The following is a 19,974-nucleotide window of genomic DNA, read 5'->3' on the forward strand; positions in this document are numbered from 1 at the left end:
CTTTTAAAGCTGACTACGCGGTATGGGCTTTGCCCATCGTTGAAGGCCGTACGATGACCTATAGTTGTTAATGTCTGAGTCATTCTGGTCTCTGGTGGACAGTTGTCTTATTGGCAATCAAACCATGCAAAAAAAATACGAATGCAACGTACAATAAAAAGGATGAAAATGTAATATAAATAAAAATGTTAATAACGTCTGTCTAAAATTACAAAAATACCAGATTCCACGTTTTATTTGTGTGTATCACTCTTCTGAATACCGGTTATGGAGGCAATGACACAAACATGACAAATAAACTGTAAGCTTTTTGATTTGATTTTATAAAATATTAAAGGTGACCGACATAAAACGTGCTTTCCTATTTGTCTGATGAGGTTAATTATTGATGTAACTAGCAGTATAAATGTACAGATATTATAGTTAAGTTACAAGAAATATAAAAAGAAATTGCTACAAGACACAGTGGGAAATCGTGACTAGATTGACAAAGTAGGGAACCATGACAAAGTTGACACTGGCGGAAATTATGACTATTTTGACACAATGTAAAATCATGAATATATTGACATATCGGTCTTGACTAGGTTGACACAATAGGGAATTGTCACAATGTTAACACAGACGGGAAATCTGACTATTTTTACACAATGTAAAATCATGAATAGTTGACATATCCGATAGTGCTCACTTTGTTGACACAATAGGGAATCATCACAATGTTGACACAGGCGGGAATTCTGACTATTTCGACACTGTGTAAAATCATGACAATATTGACATATCGGATAGTCCTGACTAGGTTGACACAATAAGGAATCATGACAATGTTGACACTTTCGGTTTTTACCTATATGTTGTAATTATACAGAAGCTGAGTTTTCAACTTGGTTATATTTTAAATTCTTTTTCGATTTTTAACTCTTCAACGTTTTGAGTCCTTGTAATCAATTCCAATCAAATGTTCGGCTTTGAGTGTACCTGGTGAAGGTAAATAAAAAAAGCCATTTGGACGCATGATTTTTTATAATATTCGACTACAATGTTCGATATATACCAAGTAAATTAACTTACGGTATCAGATCCATAATAAACATATACTTCTCCAGAGTCAATACGATTGAAAGGAGCACCTACAATCAGGTCATCTAAACCATCTCCATTAATGTCTTCGAACACAAGAGCAGTCCCAAACCCACTTCCATGCTGCATCAATAAGACATGTCATTATTAGTTCAGGAAATTATAGTTTAGCAAGGTTCATCTTGGCTTTTCCTGTACATAAGCGGGAGGTTGGCATGCCACAAAACCAAGTTCAACCCAACAATTTTTATAAAATGCCCTGTACCAAGTCAGGAAAATGGCCATTGTTACATTATAGTTCGTTTCTCTGTGTGTTACATTTCGGTTTTGTGTCTCTGTTGTGTCGTTTTTCTCTTAAGTTTGATGCGTTTCCCTCGGTTTTGGTTTGTAACCCGGATTTGTTTTTTCCTATGGATTTATGAATTTTGAACAGCGGTATACTACTGATGCCTTTTTTGGTAATAAATGAAAATAAACGTATTGCTGACTTAAACAAAAGGTATTAGTCCTAGAAAAAAACATAAAACAGAAGTTGGCATTCATTTGTTAAATGATAGTTTGAAGGAGCTAAGATACATACCTTTTTACCTGAAACTTGTTTTTTTACCACCAAACTCTCATCATTCTGCAGACATACGACCAATACCTATTAATTATAACCTATATTCATTAATATGTATGTCATTTTGTTATTTGTGGAGTGTTTTCTCATTGCCAATCATATCATCTCTTTTGATTTTATGAATAGGCTGATTTCTATTTGAAATAAAATATGGTTTTTAGAGATATATGTTGTGGGAATATAACAAGCTATTGAACCAATGAGTCTCATTATTATATTGACGATATTCTTTTGAATACATATGCGACTGTCTTGATCAATCGTTTTATTCAACTGCTTAAATGTTGATTGACTTGTTTATGTTCAATTGTCATAACCAAAATCCCGTCCGTTTACCGCTTCAATGTCACATCGAATTTTTACTTTCGATACATGAGCAAACACGACGAGTGTGATCAGTATCTACTTACCCTTCATAGCACCTGTGAATACTTCTCCGGAGTGCACGAGTTTACCCACACTTTTCGGGTTCGTGCTGATGATTATTTTTTTTGTTTCTCTATTATATCATGCTATTTTTTATGTATGATTTTGGTTGTCACCTTGTTATCTTCTCTCTATTTTTCTAATAAAATCTATATTTTTACTTTGAGGGGAAGATCTGTAACATGTAAGACCAATCTTTTCCTTTGCCATACCTTACTGATAGACCTCCGTCTTTTGTTTTTTACAGATCTACCGGAATTAACTTACAGAGTCTATAATACCTTCTGCTGTTTTTAAGTTCGAGGCCTCTTACTAGTAAATTATAATTGTAATTAACTGACATAGATTAAAAACTCATACTGAAATTTACTAACAGTTATATTGTCTGTTGTTTTGTGAAACGTTGTTTCTTAAACCATTAATGGCTAGATGTAAGAAGATGTAGTATTAGTGCAAATGAGACAACTCTCCGTATATTGAATTTATTCATAGATCATATACTACATGGCTGATGTATTGCAGTAAGGTGCTACCATTACTTATAAAGAAATTTACAAACAGTGTCTATACTACTTTTAGTTTGATTACATTACGATGCTCCTACAAACATTACAGCAATGTACTGACAGAGCCTATAAAAACTCCTGTTGTATTGAAGATCGGTGCTCCCAATACCTTTAAAGGAATTGTTTGCTAACAGAATATAGCATACTTTTGCTGTAATGAAGAACGATGCTGCCACAACTGTCATATACTTCACTTACAGAGACTATACTACCTTCTGTTGTATTGAAGAACAGTGCTCCCAATACCTTTAGAGGTATTATTTGCTAAATGTATGGTGCTTCCATCATCTCAAATACAATTTACTTACAGAGCCTATAGTTCCTTCTGTTGCCTTGAAGTACGGTGCCCCCAATACCACTGCTTTCAAACAGTCATGTCTCAGTGCCAGCTTTCCAGTTGTTATTGAATATCCTGTAAGAATTACAGGTTTTGTTATTTGAAAGTTGTTTTTCTTTATAATGAATTTTCTTTATTGTAACAAATAAACTAGCACAACATGTATGAACAAAGGTATAAAGAATAGCAAGTATTAAATAATAAAACAACAATTGAACATATGATGGTGCAACAATATGTTGAAAATAAATAATTTATTTGAAAGAATACTGCAGCATGCAAATAAGGTATTTATGTGGTTTTTGTGATTAATATATGATGCAGTTTGAAAATAGGAAAAGTCGACTGATGTGAAAAAGTTATGCCTCAATTAACATGCAAATATAAAGAACACGTCCTCTGAGATAAGTGTTCACTCCAATTTTGAAAAAAAAATATTTGGTGTCATCATATATGTTGTCTTAAATGTGTCATAAATAATGGTCTTAGCATCATTTCACATACGCTAAGTTGTTTATATACACATATACAAACTTACCCATTAATGTGTTATTCACAATTGCATTCTTTATATCAGAATGTATTTTTCCATGAGAGTACATCTGAAACCTCTGTGTGTTTTCCATATTTAGACGTACAAAACCACCTAAATACAAATAGGGGCGTAAACATTATGAATAGCTGGAAGCCACATTATAATACATTTCTAAGGTATCCTTACATGTAATGTTTTCGTAACATGAGTCTTAGCATGTAACGTTAACGTTAAATCTTAAAAGGTCATGTTGTTATGTTTTCTTCCATTTTGTCACGTGATGATTGATGAACTCAAATGAAAATGAAATGATATAGACAAAAACTTGATAAAAATCTGAAATTATATTCAAAATCACGATAAAAACAATGATCCACACAAAACAATTTTTCCGTAGACTTCTATTGTAAACCCCTATGGTTTTTTTTAGCCATGGTGGCCATGTTGGTTTAATGGTTTTAAGTTTCGATCAAGTTACCGTATTAAAAATTTGGGTACATTTAATTATATTTAGCCCAGTATAATGAGCGGAGAAGAATTTTATTAAGTTTACAAAACTTTACCAAAAATGAACTTAAAGTGCAACTCCTAATTACAAAATCAAATCTTCGTATCGCCGAAAGAATTAATACATTATCAGAGTTAATTGTGGTAAGATCCAAGACAAAATAATTTTCCATTTCCAGTGAATCATAGACTACGGTCATTAAACAATTAAGAGAAAGAAGGAGTAAATGACAAGAAATGCTGTACATTCGAAAATATTTTGTTCAGTTATATTTGGTTAATTACCCACAGCTTAATTTGAGAAGTATTGACTGTTATAGCCAAAACAACCTCAACTTATGATAGCTGTTATTTTGCTTATCAATTTGATGTAATCAAGAGAATTTCGAACTGGGTCTGGCCATACTTTTTACTGTATTACAATACAGAAACAAGTCTTCCGTCTTATAGATACAATTGGTGTATATAGTACAACATAAATAGTTATCAAAAGTACCAGGATTATAATTTTATACGCCAGACACGCGTTTCGTCTATATAAGACTCATCAGTGACGCTCAGATCGAAAAAGTTAAAAAGCCAAATAAATACAAAGTTGAAGAGCATTGAGGATCCAAAATTCCAAAAAGTTGTGCCAAATACGGCTAAGATAATCTACTCCTGGGGAAAAACCTCTTGTTAAACTATAAGGCCGGAAAGTACATAAATTTTAGGAGAACTATGTCATCTTTTATTAATCTCATCACAGTTTCGTTTGGTGTATCTAGTATGTCCACCTTTTGCATTACAAAACAAGTTTGTGTACGAGTTGTGGCAAATAAATGTGCAATGCGACTTTTCAAATGACCATTTAGTTAATTTGGTTAGATAAGATTGATTGGGATTAGCGTGTTTAGATTAAAAAGTCAATCGAATTGAATAGACCATCGGAAGCACGTTTGTCTAAACTCCGAAAACTAGACGAGATGAAACGATACCTTTATTTTTATGAATATAGTACTTTACATAGGTACTTCATATGGTGCGATGAGGCCTTCATCTGAGATGAGACAGTGACATGATTGTTTACTATTTTTTACTTGTTGACTTTATGCGATTTGGGCAACCTTGAATGTGGAATATTTCGTCGATCAGAAAGGCATATATTACTAAACAGTAAGTTAACTTGTGTACATGCTTGCAATGAGAACGTTGCGTTTGTTATATAAAATAAGTGCACACCCTATTCAAAGTTTCATAGTCATCGCTTCAACAAAACCTATAATCGGCTGTACTGTGGTTACACCCCGTTTTAACAAATCAATGTAAATCATGACTTACCTTTCCAATGATTGAGTCCGGGTGCACCTATAAGAACTGTCTGCCTTTGTTTGTCCTGTAACTGGAAATAACAAAGAAAAAAGATACTAGTAATGGTAATGTATGCATTAAAAAAAGATACCACTTGTGTGAATAGGGAGAAACTTGCTTGTCAAAACTAGAAAGTGTATTCTAATTATGATTACACGTGACATTGTGTATAAAATATAAAATCAATTTATATAGAAAAACTAAAATTTTATCATCTTATTTATCAAATATGTTCAGAAATCTAATGTTTAGTGGTTGTCGTCTTTTTTTTTATCTGGTACATAAATGTTTCTCTGATTAGACTGTTAGTTTTCCTGTTTGAATGGTTTTATAGTAATTTCTGGGGCCCTTTATAGCTTGTTGTTCGTGCTGAAGGCCGTGCCTTGACCTTTAATAGTTTACTTTTATAAATTGTTACTTGTATGGAGAATTGTCTCATTGGCACTCATACCACATCTTCCTATATTTCCTTTTTAATGTATACTAATTAAACTGTTTGTCATGATCCTTGAATTACGAGAATTTTATTTTCTTACACCAATGAATATAGGAATTATGAAAGATGGCTGTTTAATTTGCAGTGTCAAATTAAGTGTGTATTATAAAGAGCGGGCAAGAACATGATGATGTGAAATGTTAACAACCATTCTGGATCTACGCGCATGATTGCTTAGGAAAACATTGTACTCTCTCCAAACCGACCAAGCCTTAATCTTTGTCTTTAATGTTTCGTTCTTGAAAAATACTATTTCCAATGAAATCGTGCCGTTACATAAAAAAACTCAATTCGTATTGTATCCTTTACAAACATGTGGTGTAACCATACTAGTACGTAGTTCCCCGCAATTAATCATAGTAATCATTCGGGCCTACGCATAAGTACGGATTAAAACCGTTTTGATAGGAAATAATACGTATTTGTGCGTTTTAGACGGTGTAGTAAGTTGTACAACGGTTGTTTGATCCGTTGTAAAATTTTGCACATGTTCAAAAAATATCCAGGATATACAAGTTCTACTACGTATGACTACGACTACAATACGGAAATCTACGGACTAATACAGATTGCCACGATGATGCCAGATCGTATCCGTAGCTAATCTGGCTTCCAATCCTTGTATGTGTGATCTAGGAATAAGCAGTCATAAACTATGTTGGAGATAATTTATTATTCATAGCATTAATCTTTGACACGTGGCAATTGACTATCAACATAACCAGTGTTTTCAGATAGAATGAATAAATTTCTTGCAATTTGAACTACCAGGTAGATCAGACAGTTTTTTCATGGGATATAGAATAAAGTAATATATCATGGTAGGTATAGTGTCCGGTTAGGGTGGTGGATTTTCTAGTGATTTAATCGGTTTTTTTTCTCGTGTGAATGTAAAAAAAGGGGCTCCAGTCATGTGTCTCCATTCAAAAACATTGATCGTTGAAAAAGGGGGTTCCAGCCCCAGGATCCCCATTTTGTTTGATTGCCCCCCAACGGGGTGTTTCTTTGATTAAACTGTAACATGAAAAATACAAGTATGATTACCTTCGTTAAACTAATCTTGTAAATACCTTGTGTTATAAATAATGCCTTAAAATATTGTCCGTCTTTTACCCGTCCAAGTCAACTGTATACCATGAGTATGATGTATTGGTTTTGTAAAGCGTCATTTTTAAAGTCAAGATTAACTTTGTTCTTATTTCAATTTTCATTTAAAACAAACTCGGGCCATCCGTTCAAAAACCCGTTGCTCTCTCGAAAAAAAACCCGGACAATATCAATATTAATTAAAAACCAATTGTTCAGAGAACAATTGTAGGTCTTTCCACTAGTAAAGATCTATTTTGATATTTGAATATGAAAAATCAGTTTAAAATGTTAGTTCCTATGGTTTTATGATGTATTTATATGAATTTAAAGCAAAGGTCAACATCTAGAACGTCATATTAACCTATGACCTTGACCTCAATTTCAAGTTCACAAACCAAGGACCTTAAATCAAAAGACCCTAGGTCTTAAATATGTTTGGTTTATTAGTAATATCACTTTACGCGTAATTATAAATGTAAGATGGGCAAAAACTCCCATTTATTGTCTGCGCACCCTTTCAACCAAAATATACAAGTAAGGACATGTCGCAACTAACAATTTATGAAAAATTATTTGTCGATATGTCATAAGGTATTTGAAAATAAATGAAAATAAGCCAAAATCAAAATTTAGAATATGACCTTGACCTTTGACCTTGACCTCATTTATTTTTTTGGACCAAGGACCTCAAATCTAAAGACCCTAGGCCTATATCACTGATGGTTTACCAGTAAGAAACGCATATCACTTATATCAAATGCATAAGGGGAAATAACTCTCATATGGAGTCTTCGGATAGCTTCGGTCCAAATGAATATTCTAATCCTGAAGACGTAACGAGCAATTTGGTAAAATAAATTTGTCGTAATCTTTTACGGTTGCGAAGAAGTAGTGGCCACAAGAATAACAGTGTTTGGGGAGATAACTCTTACAACGTAAAGTATTTTGTTACGCAGTTGTGAATTTTTTAAGCGTATAAACTATACGACATCATATTCCAAATATCTAAGCGACATCTTTTGAAACATCAATACTACGCAAGAACAAAATTTAGGCGGAAGAAAAAAATAAATAATTAAAAACCAATTGTTCAAAGAACAATTGAAGGTCTTTCAACCAATAAGGATCTATTTTAATATGCAAATATTAAGATTCAGTTGAAAATGTCAGTTCCTATGGCTAATGTCAGTTCATATGACTTTATAATGTATAAATATGAATTTAAAGCAAAGGTCAAAATCTAGAACGTCCTATTAACCTTTGACCTTGACCTCAATTTCAAGGTCACCAACCAAGGACCTCAAACAAAAAGACCCTAGGTCTGTAATATGTATGGTTAATGAGTTATATCACTATAGGCATGATTTTAAATATAAGATGGGCGAAAACTCTCATTTATTGTTTACGCACCCTTCCAACCAAAATTTATAAGTTACAACATGTCGCAACTCACAATTTAGTTAAAAGAATTTGTCAATATCTTTCACGGTTGTTGAAAATAAGAGAAAATAAGCCAAAATCAAAATTTAGAATATGACCTTGACCTTTGACCTTGACATTATTTTCATTTTTTCGGACCAAGGACCTCAAATCTAAAGACCCTAGGCCTATATCACTGATGGTTTACCAGTAAGTAACGCATATCACTTATATCAAATGCATAAGGGGAAATAACTCTCATATGGAGTCTCCAGATAGCTTCGGTCCAAATGAATATTCTAATCCTGAAGATGTAACCAGCAATTTGGTAAAATAAATTTGTCGTAATCTTTTACGGTTGCGAAGGAGTAGTGGCCACAAGAATAACAGTGTTTGGGGAGATAACTCTTACAACGTAAAGTATTTTGTCACGCAGTTGTAAATTTTTAAAGCGTATAAACTATACGACATCATATTCCAAATATCTAAGCGACATCTTTTGAAACTTCAATACTACGCAAGAAAAAAATTTAGGCGGAAGAAAAAAAAAAAAAAATAATAATAATCAGAACAAATTCAATAGGTCTTTCCACGGAAAAGTGGAAAGACCTAATAATGTTTTGGTTAAGTACAAAACAATGTGCTTCTTTGTTGCTCAAAACATTATTGTATTCAAAATATGATAGGAAGACATGTAAACAACTATTATAAATACAAAATAAGTGGTAATTGACATTATGGCATGTTTTCTCACTCAAAAAATATGTTATCGTAATCAAAACAATATTTTTTATATGATAATAAAACATCGTTTACCTCCTTCGGTGATAATGAAAACCCTGCTTGTGCATAACTGTTCCCACTTTCATTAGTGAATAAATTTAAGATTGTACTTTGATCATGTCCTAGAGATTTGTCTACGCTATAACATCGACCAACGGGATCACTCAAATTCCCTTTCATCATTTTCCATAGAGGTGCACAAATCTGTATAAAACAAATACTAGTATGTAATAGTATTATTCTGATTGCAAACAAAAATCTAAATGAATTCCATATCTTTATATTGTTATATAGTAATATCCATATATGTTAACAATTACAGTCATCTTACACCTTCAATAGACTCCAACAGACTTGTAAGCAACAGTATTATATTTGTACATGGTTATGACTTACTTCTATAGTAAGCAATACATGTCATAGTTATTCGCTCCTGTCTTTGAGTTTATGTCCATATTTAAAACAACCTTTACTGAAAGCAGTTAATGTCAGAGATATTAGTTCCTGGAGATAGATTTTGATAATTGTTATGTTAAATTTCCATTGTTTACCTGCTGTATAACAGATTTTTGAATAACCCTCTCTTATATTGACATCTCATGATATTCTTCTGGATTCTTGGTTCCATTTTTTACCTTCGTGTTAGATTGCTAAGGTATTATACTAAACGCCATTCCGTATTTTGTTCCAATGTAGTTTGTGCCTTTGAAATAACTGTTGTTAATTCTGCACATATTTGTATCAATGTTAGTGTTGTGCAATTTTTTAACTTTTGTTTATAAATATGTTTTTGAGTTTAGTATGACGTCCAATTTCAATGAACAAATACACATTTTTGTTTAAGGTGAGGAAATTGATAAAAGAGGTTAACAAGCAGAGGAACAAAGTTCGTTCCAATAGCAATGTACCTTTGTGTGTACGTCTATAAGTGTTGTTGTTAATTCTAGGCATATTAGTATTAAAGATTGGTAAGTGTATTTAGGAGATAACTATATTGTATTAAGAGCAAGGCTTTCGTAAAAATTAAATTGATACTGTCACAAATTGGGTTCGCCTAGCGACGCGATCGGAGCTAGGTAAACAGATATTTGCGACAGTAAAATTAAGTTTTACGAATGCCAAGCTTAAGATACGATACAGTTATATCCATTCTAGTATCAGTTATACAAAACAAATATAATTAATAAACTTTCAGTTTAAACATGTTAAAATGCAATCAATAAAGAAGTGCGAAATTGTTCCATCGCCTTTTGTATCTAACAATATGACGTCATATGTATACTCCAAGTGACAAATATAAACAATAGATGTGTATATAATTTGCGTACGCATCTGAAAGGGTATAGTATTTACAACATGATGGCGTTCTCAGTTATGGACTAGTAGAATGTAATATATATAACCCTTCAAAATATTTGTCAACGTTAGATGAATTACATTAGATTATTTTTTATAATGAAAAACAGCTAAAGATAGTAAGTAAAGTGAAACTTACAACAACACTGTCATTCAATACAGCCATAGATAGTACGTAAAGTGAAACTAACAACAATACTGTCATTGAATACAGCCATAGAAAGTAAGTAAACTGAAACTTACAACAATACTGTCATTGAATACAGCCATAGAAAGTAAGTAAAGTGAAACTTACAACAACACTGTCATTGAATACTGCCATAGAAAGTAAGTAAAGTGAAACTTACAACAACACTGTCATTCAATACAGCCATAGATAGTACGTAAAGTGAAACTTACAACAATACTGTCATTGAATACAGCCATAGAAAGTAAGTAAAGTGAAACTTACAACAATACTGTCATTGAATACAGCCATAGAAAGTAAGTAAAGTGAAACTTACAACAACACTGTCATTGAATACTGCCATAGATGCTCCTAATAACTGATGATCTTCCCCATGCTGTGTGATATTCCTCTCTTCTATATTCAGGAAGAGGATGAAGAGTTTTTATTTATACATAAGCAATTGACTGATATACGTATAGATACGAAAAACAAATATATATATATATATATATATATATACAACTCGTCTAAACATCAACCCAAACATGTTAGATCTGTAAATTTGCTTTCGCAAATTTTTGGTTCTTCCCTCGCCGGGATTCGAACCCATGCTACTGTGATATCGTGACACCAAATCGCCTGCACTGCAGCCGTCCCGCTAGACCACACGACCACCTGGGCTCTCAAAAAAGAGCTTTCGGTGGCCATATGTTACCTTTCCACGTCAGTTTTAATCTAGCGGCGTACTACAGTACATGATATATAAGGCATGAAGATGTTATTGTTACAGATCAGCTAAATTATCTATAGTAAAGGATCCTACAAATTAATGTAAGATACAGTCACAGAAAATAATTATATTCATAAGTACGTCTGAGTCAGTGACAACCCTACAACAGATGTATCCATCGGATCGCCATCAATGATGGTGATACATGGCTGTGTACATAATGTATATACAACTCGTCTAAACATCAACCCAACAATGTTAGATCTGTAAATTTGCTTTCGCTACACAACTCGTCTAAACATCAACCCAACAATGTTAGATCTGTAAATTTGCTTTCGCAAATTTTTAGTTCTTCCCTTGCCGGGATTCGAACCCATGATACTGTGATACCGTGACACCAAATTGCCTGCACTGCAGCCGTCCCGCTAGACCACACGACCACCTTGGCTCTCAAAAAAAGAGCTTTCGGTGGGCATGTGTTACCTTTCCAAGTCAGTTTTAATCTAGCGGCGTACTACAGTACATGATATATAAGGCATGAAGATGTTATTGTTACAAATCAGCTAAATTATCTATAGTAAAGGATCCTACAAATTAATGTAAGATACAGTCACAGAAAATAATTATATTCATTATTACGTCTGAGTCAGTGACAACCCTACAACAGATGTATCCATCGGATCGCCATCAATGATGTACATGTACAGTAGTTGTCGTTTGTTTATGTAATATATACGTGTTTATCGTTTCTCGTTTTGTTTATATAGATTAGACCGTTGGTTTTCCCGTTTGAATGGTTTTACACTAGTAATTTTGGGGCCCTTTATAGCTTGTTGTTCGGTGTGAGCCAAGGCTCCGTGTTGAAGGCCGTACTTTAACCTATAATGGTTTAATTTTTAAATTGTTATTTGGATGAAGAGTTGTCTCATTGGCACTCACACCACATCTTCCTATATCTATATAATGTATCTACAACTCGTCTAAACATCAACCCAACAATGTTAGATCTGTAAATTTGCTTTCGCAAATTTTTGGTTCTTCCCTCGCCGGGATTCGAACCCATGCTACTGTGATACCGTGACACCAAATCGCCTGCACTGCAGCCGTCCCGCTATATATATACTTATCGAAAGTATCAGGTATTAATGAAAGTAGTTATATAAACATGTTGTTCGAGTTGTTTCCAATTATCATGTTTTCTTCCTTTTGAAAGGAAATGCGATTTAACAGGTTTTTCAAAGGACTCAAGATATGATTTTTTATGAGAATTTAAAAATATAAGGAACAAATACTTAAGTTTTCGTTTGTGTTGAATATCAATGAAACATTCTTCCTTTTGATATAAATTATGAACCGCCATTTGATTTCTGTACTCTTTGTACATAAGGATTGGTTTTTTTATATACATAATGCTGAACTGCAGGGAAATGATACTTGATTTATGCTTAAAAATGCAAATATTTCTTCTTCTATAACATAAATAATGCAACATCAATGGCAATTAGTAATTATAATTTGATTAAGATAAGTAATAATGTATAAAGTGGAAATAGTGTAAGGATAAAGATACATAAACTTGAGTTTTTGATGAATAAGAATGCATTTAGATCCCATAAACATGTTTAATCCCGCGACATTTATGCGCCTGTCCCAAGGCAGGAGCCTCTGGCCTTTGTTAGTCTTGTATTATTTTTAATTTTAGTTTCTTGTGTACAATTTGGAGTTTAGTATGGCGTTCATTATCACAGAACTAGTATATATTTGTTTAGGGCACGCCTCCGGGTGCTGGAATTTCTCGCTGCATTGAGTTCCTGTTGGTGACCTTCTGCTGGTGTCTGTTCTATGGTCAGGTATTTGTCTCTTTGACACATTCCTCATTTCAATTCTCAATTTTATTATATCCTTTCATTTTAATGGAAAATATTGACCGACATATTTTTACTTTTTTGCATCATAATTAGTTATTTTTTTAGAACATTAAATGAATATAAGAGGAAACATATTAGAAGTAATTTGCATTGTTTTAAACCAAACTACAACTTTTTTTCCCTAAAAATATTAAAAATAATACACCGAAATTTGCAATAAATAATAATCTTATTTCATTTTCCAGAGCATTTTTGAAAAAAAAATTAAAAAAAAAACCATTGCAAAAATCACTGGTTTCGGTTTCGAGTAGAAAATGTATAACTCAAATAAAAAAAATAATTACGATTCCTTCATAATGATAGTATCTCATATGTTGGTGAAAAAGACAGAAAGTACAAAAAAATAACAGAAAGTTAAAATACTAACTCAAGAGTACATTATATCTGTTTCACATCTTGACATTCATCTTGTAATTACCTCCGAGAGCTGATGGATACACGTTATGACAACAGTGATTTATATTTACCAATTAAAACATCTCTAAAAGATATGAATTACCTATAGTCCTCATGATTAATGGTGAACATTTTTGTTGTGTGGTAAGATCCACCTTACATTTGTATACGTTTCCTGGAGTTTTTATCTCATTGCTGTGTGTGAATGTATCCTTCGGTGCTCCAACTAGTACCCTACAAATATTTAGAATTATTTCATGAAACAGGTAAGCTCTAACTTATTCACAGACAATATTTACAAAGTTATATCATGAATCATGATAAACACAAACAAACTTTAATGGTGAATGCTTTATATCATATTTTCATGAATGTGTGCACTCTTCAAATGTTGCAAATTTATATGAATGGTCTTTGTACTACTTGACGGTAATCATGGTTTTTATAATAAATTAGTTATATAAAAGTACGGGAATTTTTATATAAAAGTACGGGAATTTCGAATGTTTATACCAAATGCATCCAAGCTGTGTTTCGTACAGTGAAATATCTAAAAGTATGTCTTTATTTTTTGTCCATATGATGAGTTTAGCCTTTTACAACTGATTTTTATAGTTCGTTCTTATGTTGTACTGTTATACCACTGTTCCAGGTTGGGGTGAGGGTTGTGATCCCGCTGACATGTTTAACCCTGTAACATTATTTATGTATGTGCCTGTCCCAAGTCAGGAGCCTGTAATTCAGTGGTTGTCGTTAGTTTATGTGTTGCATATTTGTTTTTCGTTCATTTTTTTACATAAACAAGGCCGTTAGTTTTCTCGTTTGAATTGTTTTACACTGTCTTATCGGGCCTTTTATAGCTGACTATGCGGTATGGGCTTTGCTCATTGTTGAATGCCCGATAAGACAGTGTAAAACAATTCAAACGAGTCAGGTATAGTCAGTATGCAAACTGGTAAGAATTAGAATTATAATAGACGGATGAATACTCTGGTTATTGTGTATTCAGGTATTGTCAGTACAGACACTGGTAACAATTAGAATTATAATAGATGGATGAATACTCTGGTTATTATGTAGTCAGGTATAGTCAGTATGGAAACTGGTAAGAAATAGAATTATAATAGACGGATGAATACTCTGGTTATTGTGTATTCAGGTATAGTCAGTATGGACACTGGTAAGAATTAGAATTATAATAGACGGATGAATACTCTGGTTATTGTGTAGTCAGGTATAGTCAGTATGGAAACTGGTAAGAAATAGAATTATAATAGGCGGATGAATACTCTGGTTATTGTGTATTTAGGTATAGTCAGTATGGAGACTGGTAGGAACTAGAATTATAATAGACGGATGAATACTCTGGTTATTGTGTAGTCAGGTATAGTCAGTATTAAGACTGGTAAGAATTAGAATTATAACAGACGGATGAATACTCTGGTTATTGTGTAGTCAGGTATAGTCAGTATTGAGACTGGTAAGAATTAGAATTATAATAGACGGATGAATACTTCGGTGACCTATAGTTGTTAATGTTTGTGTCATTTTGGTCTTTTGAGGATAGTTGTCTCATTGGCAATCATACCACATCTTTTTTTTTTTTATATATCTACTCTTTAAAATACGCAATTGATATATTAGTTATAATTATAAAGTATATTTATTCAAACACAGTGAACCTATAGAGTGTTATGAAATGATTAGAATTGTCAAACTACCATTTATTATTTTCTGCAACCGTTGTTCATATGTCTTATTTTGCGGCGATAATATTTACTAGAGTATTCATCAGTCTATTATAATTCTAATTCTTAACAGTCTCAATACTGACTATACCTGAATACACAATAACCAGAGTATTCATCCATCTATTATAATTCTAATTCTTACCAGTCTCAATACTGACTATACCTGACTACACAATAACCAGAGTATTGATCCGTCTATAATAATTCTAATTCTTACCAGTTTCCATACTGACTATACCTGACTACACAATAACCAGAGTATTCATCTGTCTATAATAATTCTAATTCTTACCAGTTTCCATACTGACTATACCTGACTACACAATAACCAGAGTATTCATCAGTCCATTATAATTCTATTTCCTACCAGTTTCCATACTGACTATACCTGACTACACAATAACCAGAGTATTCAAGTGAATACACAATAACCAGAGTATTCATCCGTCTATTATAATTCTAATTCTTACAAGTCTCAATACTGACTATACCTGACTACACAATAACCAGAGTATTCATCCGTCTGTTATAATTCTAATTCTTACCAGTCTTAATACTGACTATACCTGACTACACAATAACCAGAGTATTCATCCGTCTATTATAATTCTAGTTCCTACCAGTCTCCATACTGACTATACCTAAATACACAATAACCAGAGTATTCATCCGCCTATTATAATTCTATTTCTTACCAGTTTCCATACTGACTATACCTGACTACACAATAACCAGAGTATTCATCCGTCTATTATAATTCTAATTCTTACCAGTGTCCATACTGACTATACCTGAATACACAATAACCAGAGTATTCATCCGTCTATTATAATTCTAATTCTTACCAGTTTCCATACTGACTATACCTGACTACACAATAACCAGAGTATTCAAGTGAATACACAAAAACCAGAGTATTCATCCGTCTATTATAATTCTAATTCTTACCAGTTTCCATACTGACTATACCTGACTACACAATAACCAGAGTATTCATCCGTCTATTATTATTCTAATTCTTACCAGTCTCAATACTGACTATACCTGACTACACAATAACCAGAGTATTCATCCGTCTATTATAATTCTAATTCTTCCCAGTGTCTGTACTGACAATACCTGAATACACAATAACCAGAGTATTCATCCGCCTATTATAATTCTAATTCTTACCAGTTTGCATACTGACTATACCTGACTACACAATAACCAGAGTATTCATCCGTCTATTAGGATTCTAATTCCTACCAGTGTCCATACTGACTATACCTGAATACACAATAACCAGAGTATTCATCCGTCTATTATAATTCTATTTCTTACCAGTTTCCATACTGACTATACCTGACTACATAATAACCAGAGTATTCATCCATCTATTATAATTCTAATTCTCACCAGTGTCTGTACTGACTATACCTGAATACACAATAACCAGAGTATTCATCCGTCTATTATAATTCTATTTCTTACCAGTTTCCATACTGACTATACCTGACTACATAATAACCAGAGTATTCATCCATCTATTATAATTCTAATTCTCACCAGTGTCTGTACTGACTATACCTGAATACACAATAACCAGAGTATTCATCCGTCTATTATAATTCTAATTCTTACCAGTGTCCATACTGACTATACCTGACTAGACAATAACCAGAGTATTCATCCGTCTATTATAATTCTAATTCTTACCAGTGTCCATACTGACTATACCTGAATACACAATAACCAGAGTATTCATCCGTCTATTATAATTCTAATTCTTACCAGTTTCCATACTGACTATACCTGACTACACAATAACCAGAGTATTCAAGTGAATACACAATAACCAGAGTATTCATCCGTCTATTATAATTATAATTCTTACCAGTTTCCATACTGACTATACCTGACTACACAATAACCAGAGTATTCAAGTGAATACACAATAACCAGAGTATTCATCCGTCTATTATAATTCTAATTCTTACCAGTGTCCATACTGACTATACCTGAATACACAATAACCAGAGTATTCATCCGTCTATTATAATTCTAATTCTTACCAGTCTCCATACTGACTATACCTGACTAGACAATAACCAGAGTATTCATCCGTCTATTATAATTCTAATACTTACCAGTGTCCATACTGACTATACCTGAATACACAATAACCAGAGTATTCATCCGTCTATTATAATTCTAATTCTTATCAGTTTCCATACTGACTATACCTGACTACACAATAACCAGAGTATTCAAGTGAATACACAATAACCAGAGTATTCATCCGTCTATTATAATTATAATTCTTACCAGTTTCCATACTGACTATACCTGACTACACAATAACCAGAGTATTCAAGTGAATACACAATAACCAGAGTATTCATCCGTCTATTATAATTCTAATTCTTACCAGTTTCCATACTGACTATACCTGACTACATAATAACCAGAGTATTCATCCATCTATTATAATTCTAATTCTTACCAGTCTCAATACTGACTATACCTGACTACACAATAACCAGAGTATTCATCCGTCTATTATAATTCTAATTCTTCCCAGTGTCCATACTGACTATACCTGAATACATAATAACCAGAGTATTCATCCGTCTATTATAATTCTAATTCTTACCAATGTCGATACTGACTATACCTGACTACACGATAACCAGAGTATTCATCCGTCTATTATGATTCTAATTCTTACCAGTTTCCATACTGACTCTACCTGAATACATAATAACCAGAGTATTCATCCGTCTATTATAATTCTAATTCTTACCAGTGTCCATACTGACTATACCTGACTACACAATAACCAGAGCATTCATCCGTCTATTATAATTCTAATTCTTACCAGTGTCCATACTGACTATACCTGAATACACAATAACCAGAGTATTCATCTGTCTATAATAATTATATTTCTTACCAGTTTCCATATTGACTATACCTGAATACATAATAACCAGAGTATTCATCCGTCTATTATAATTCTAATTCTTACCAGTGTCTGTACTGACTATACCTGAATACACAATAACCAGAGTATTCATCCGTCTATTATAATTCTAATTCTTACCAGTCTCAATACTGACTATACCTGACTACACAATAACCAGAGTATTGATCCGTCTATTATAATTCTAATTCTTACCAGTTTCCATACTGACTATACCTGACTACACAATAACCAGAGTATTCATCTGTCTATTATAATTCTAATTCTTACCAGTTTCCATACTGACTATACCTGACTACACAATAACCAGAGTATTCATCAGTCCATTATAATTCTAATTCTTACCAGTTTCCATACTGACTATAGCTGACTACACAATAACCAGAGTATTCATCCGTCTATTATAATTCTAATTCTTACCAGTTTCCATACTGACTATACCTGACTACACAATAACCAGAGTATTCATCCGTCTATTATAATTATAATTTTTACCAGTTTCCATACTGACTATACCTGACTACACAATAACCAGAGTATTCATCCGTCTATTATAATTCTAATTCTTACCAGTCCCCATACTGACTATACCTGACTACACAATAACCAGAGTATTCATCAGTCTATTATTATCATATTTCTTACCAGTTTCTATACTTACTACACAATTTGACTACACCAAATCAACACTATTAATCAGGTTATCATATATCTTACCAATTGCCATCTTGATTATTGAACATCACTATAGAATAACCAAAGTATTTGCCAGACTCTTCTTTCAATGTCACTACATTATCCGTATCAATGTTAAAACTTTGCACAATATAAAACATATAACATAACCCAAAAATCAGATAAAATGTCATCGTTGTCATTTAAGCAAATGTGATTATTTCCATATCAAATTATATTGAAAAGAGGATTGTTAAAATTGCAAGCGGAACTAGGAAAAGGAAATTTAAAAAAAGAACACTTCAATACAATATGTGTCATTTCCTCATATTCTAAAATTGTTTATGGGCACAAAACAGGAAGTTCCGAAAATAGCCTGTGATACAGCGAGGAAACTAAAATGGACACATACTCAAACAGTTTATCCCTCTCAATATTTGTATTAATAAGTATTCATTTCCTACCATTATATTGTAATATTTGTGAACGTATTTATACATCGCCGGATTTGAGTTGTTTCGGTTGAAGCTTCGGTAGTAAATGTCGACTTAGTGACATTAATACTGTTCTTTGTTTTACTGGAAATGACTGAGTGGAGGATAGTCCTGCTTGTGGATAGTTCACCCCAAAGAGTTCACCAGTTCATTTGTCCCTGCTTTCGGATAGTTCCCCCCCCCCCCAAAGAGTTCACCAGTTCATTTGTCAGTGAATCAGTTCTGCTATAATATAAACTCTAAAAATAACCGTTGATAAATCAAGAAATTACATGATATAAGTTCAATATACTGCAA

At 32.8% G+C, this 19,974-nt stretch overlaps 1 protein-coding gene across 1 annotated transcript in view; it reads right to left on the reverse strand.

The window, feature by feature from the left end:
- The window catches only part of LOC134706190 (integrin alpha-4-like), a 42,307-nt gene extending 31,146 nt beyond the window's left edge, over window positions 1–11,161 (reverse strand). The window contains exons 1-7 of the mRNA XM_063564899.1: window positions 11,073–11,161; window positions 9,247–9,417; window positions 5,397–5,457; window positions 3,573–3,680; window positions 3,006–3,109; window positions 1,664–1,729; window positions 1,075–1,206 (exon numbers count right to left, since the gene is read on the reverse strand). Coding sequence (XP_063420969.1) covers window positions 1,075–1,206; window positions 1,664–1,729; window positions 3,006–3,109; window positions 3,573–3,680; window positions 5,397–5,457; window positions 9,247–9,417; window positions 11,073–11,099 — 669 coding nt within the window. The 5' untranslated portion in view covers window positions 11,100–11,161. The remainder of the gene's footprint in view (window positions 1–1,074; window positions 1,207–1,663; window positions 1,730–3,005; window positions 3,110–3,572; window positions 3,681–5,396; window positions 5,458–9,246; window positions 9,418–11,072) is intronic.
- Window positions 11,162–19,974: the final 8,813 nt, after the last annotated feature.

The sequence above is a fragment of the Mytilus trossulus genome, chromosome 2, assembly GCF_036588685.1.
Source record: "Mytilus trossulus isolate FHL-02 chromosome 2, PNRI_Mtr1.1.1.hap1, whole genome shotgun sequence".
NCBI classification, from domain to species: domain Eukaryota; kingdom Metazoa; phylum Mollusca; class Bivalvia; order Mytilida; family Mytilidae; genus Mytilus; species Mytilus trossulus.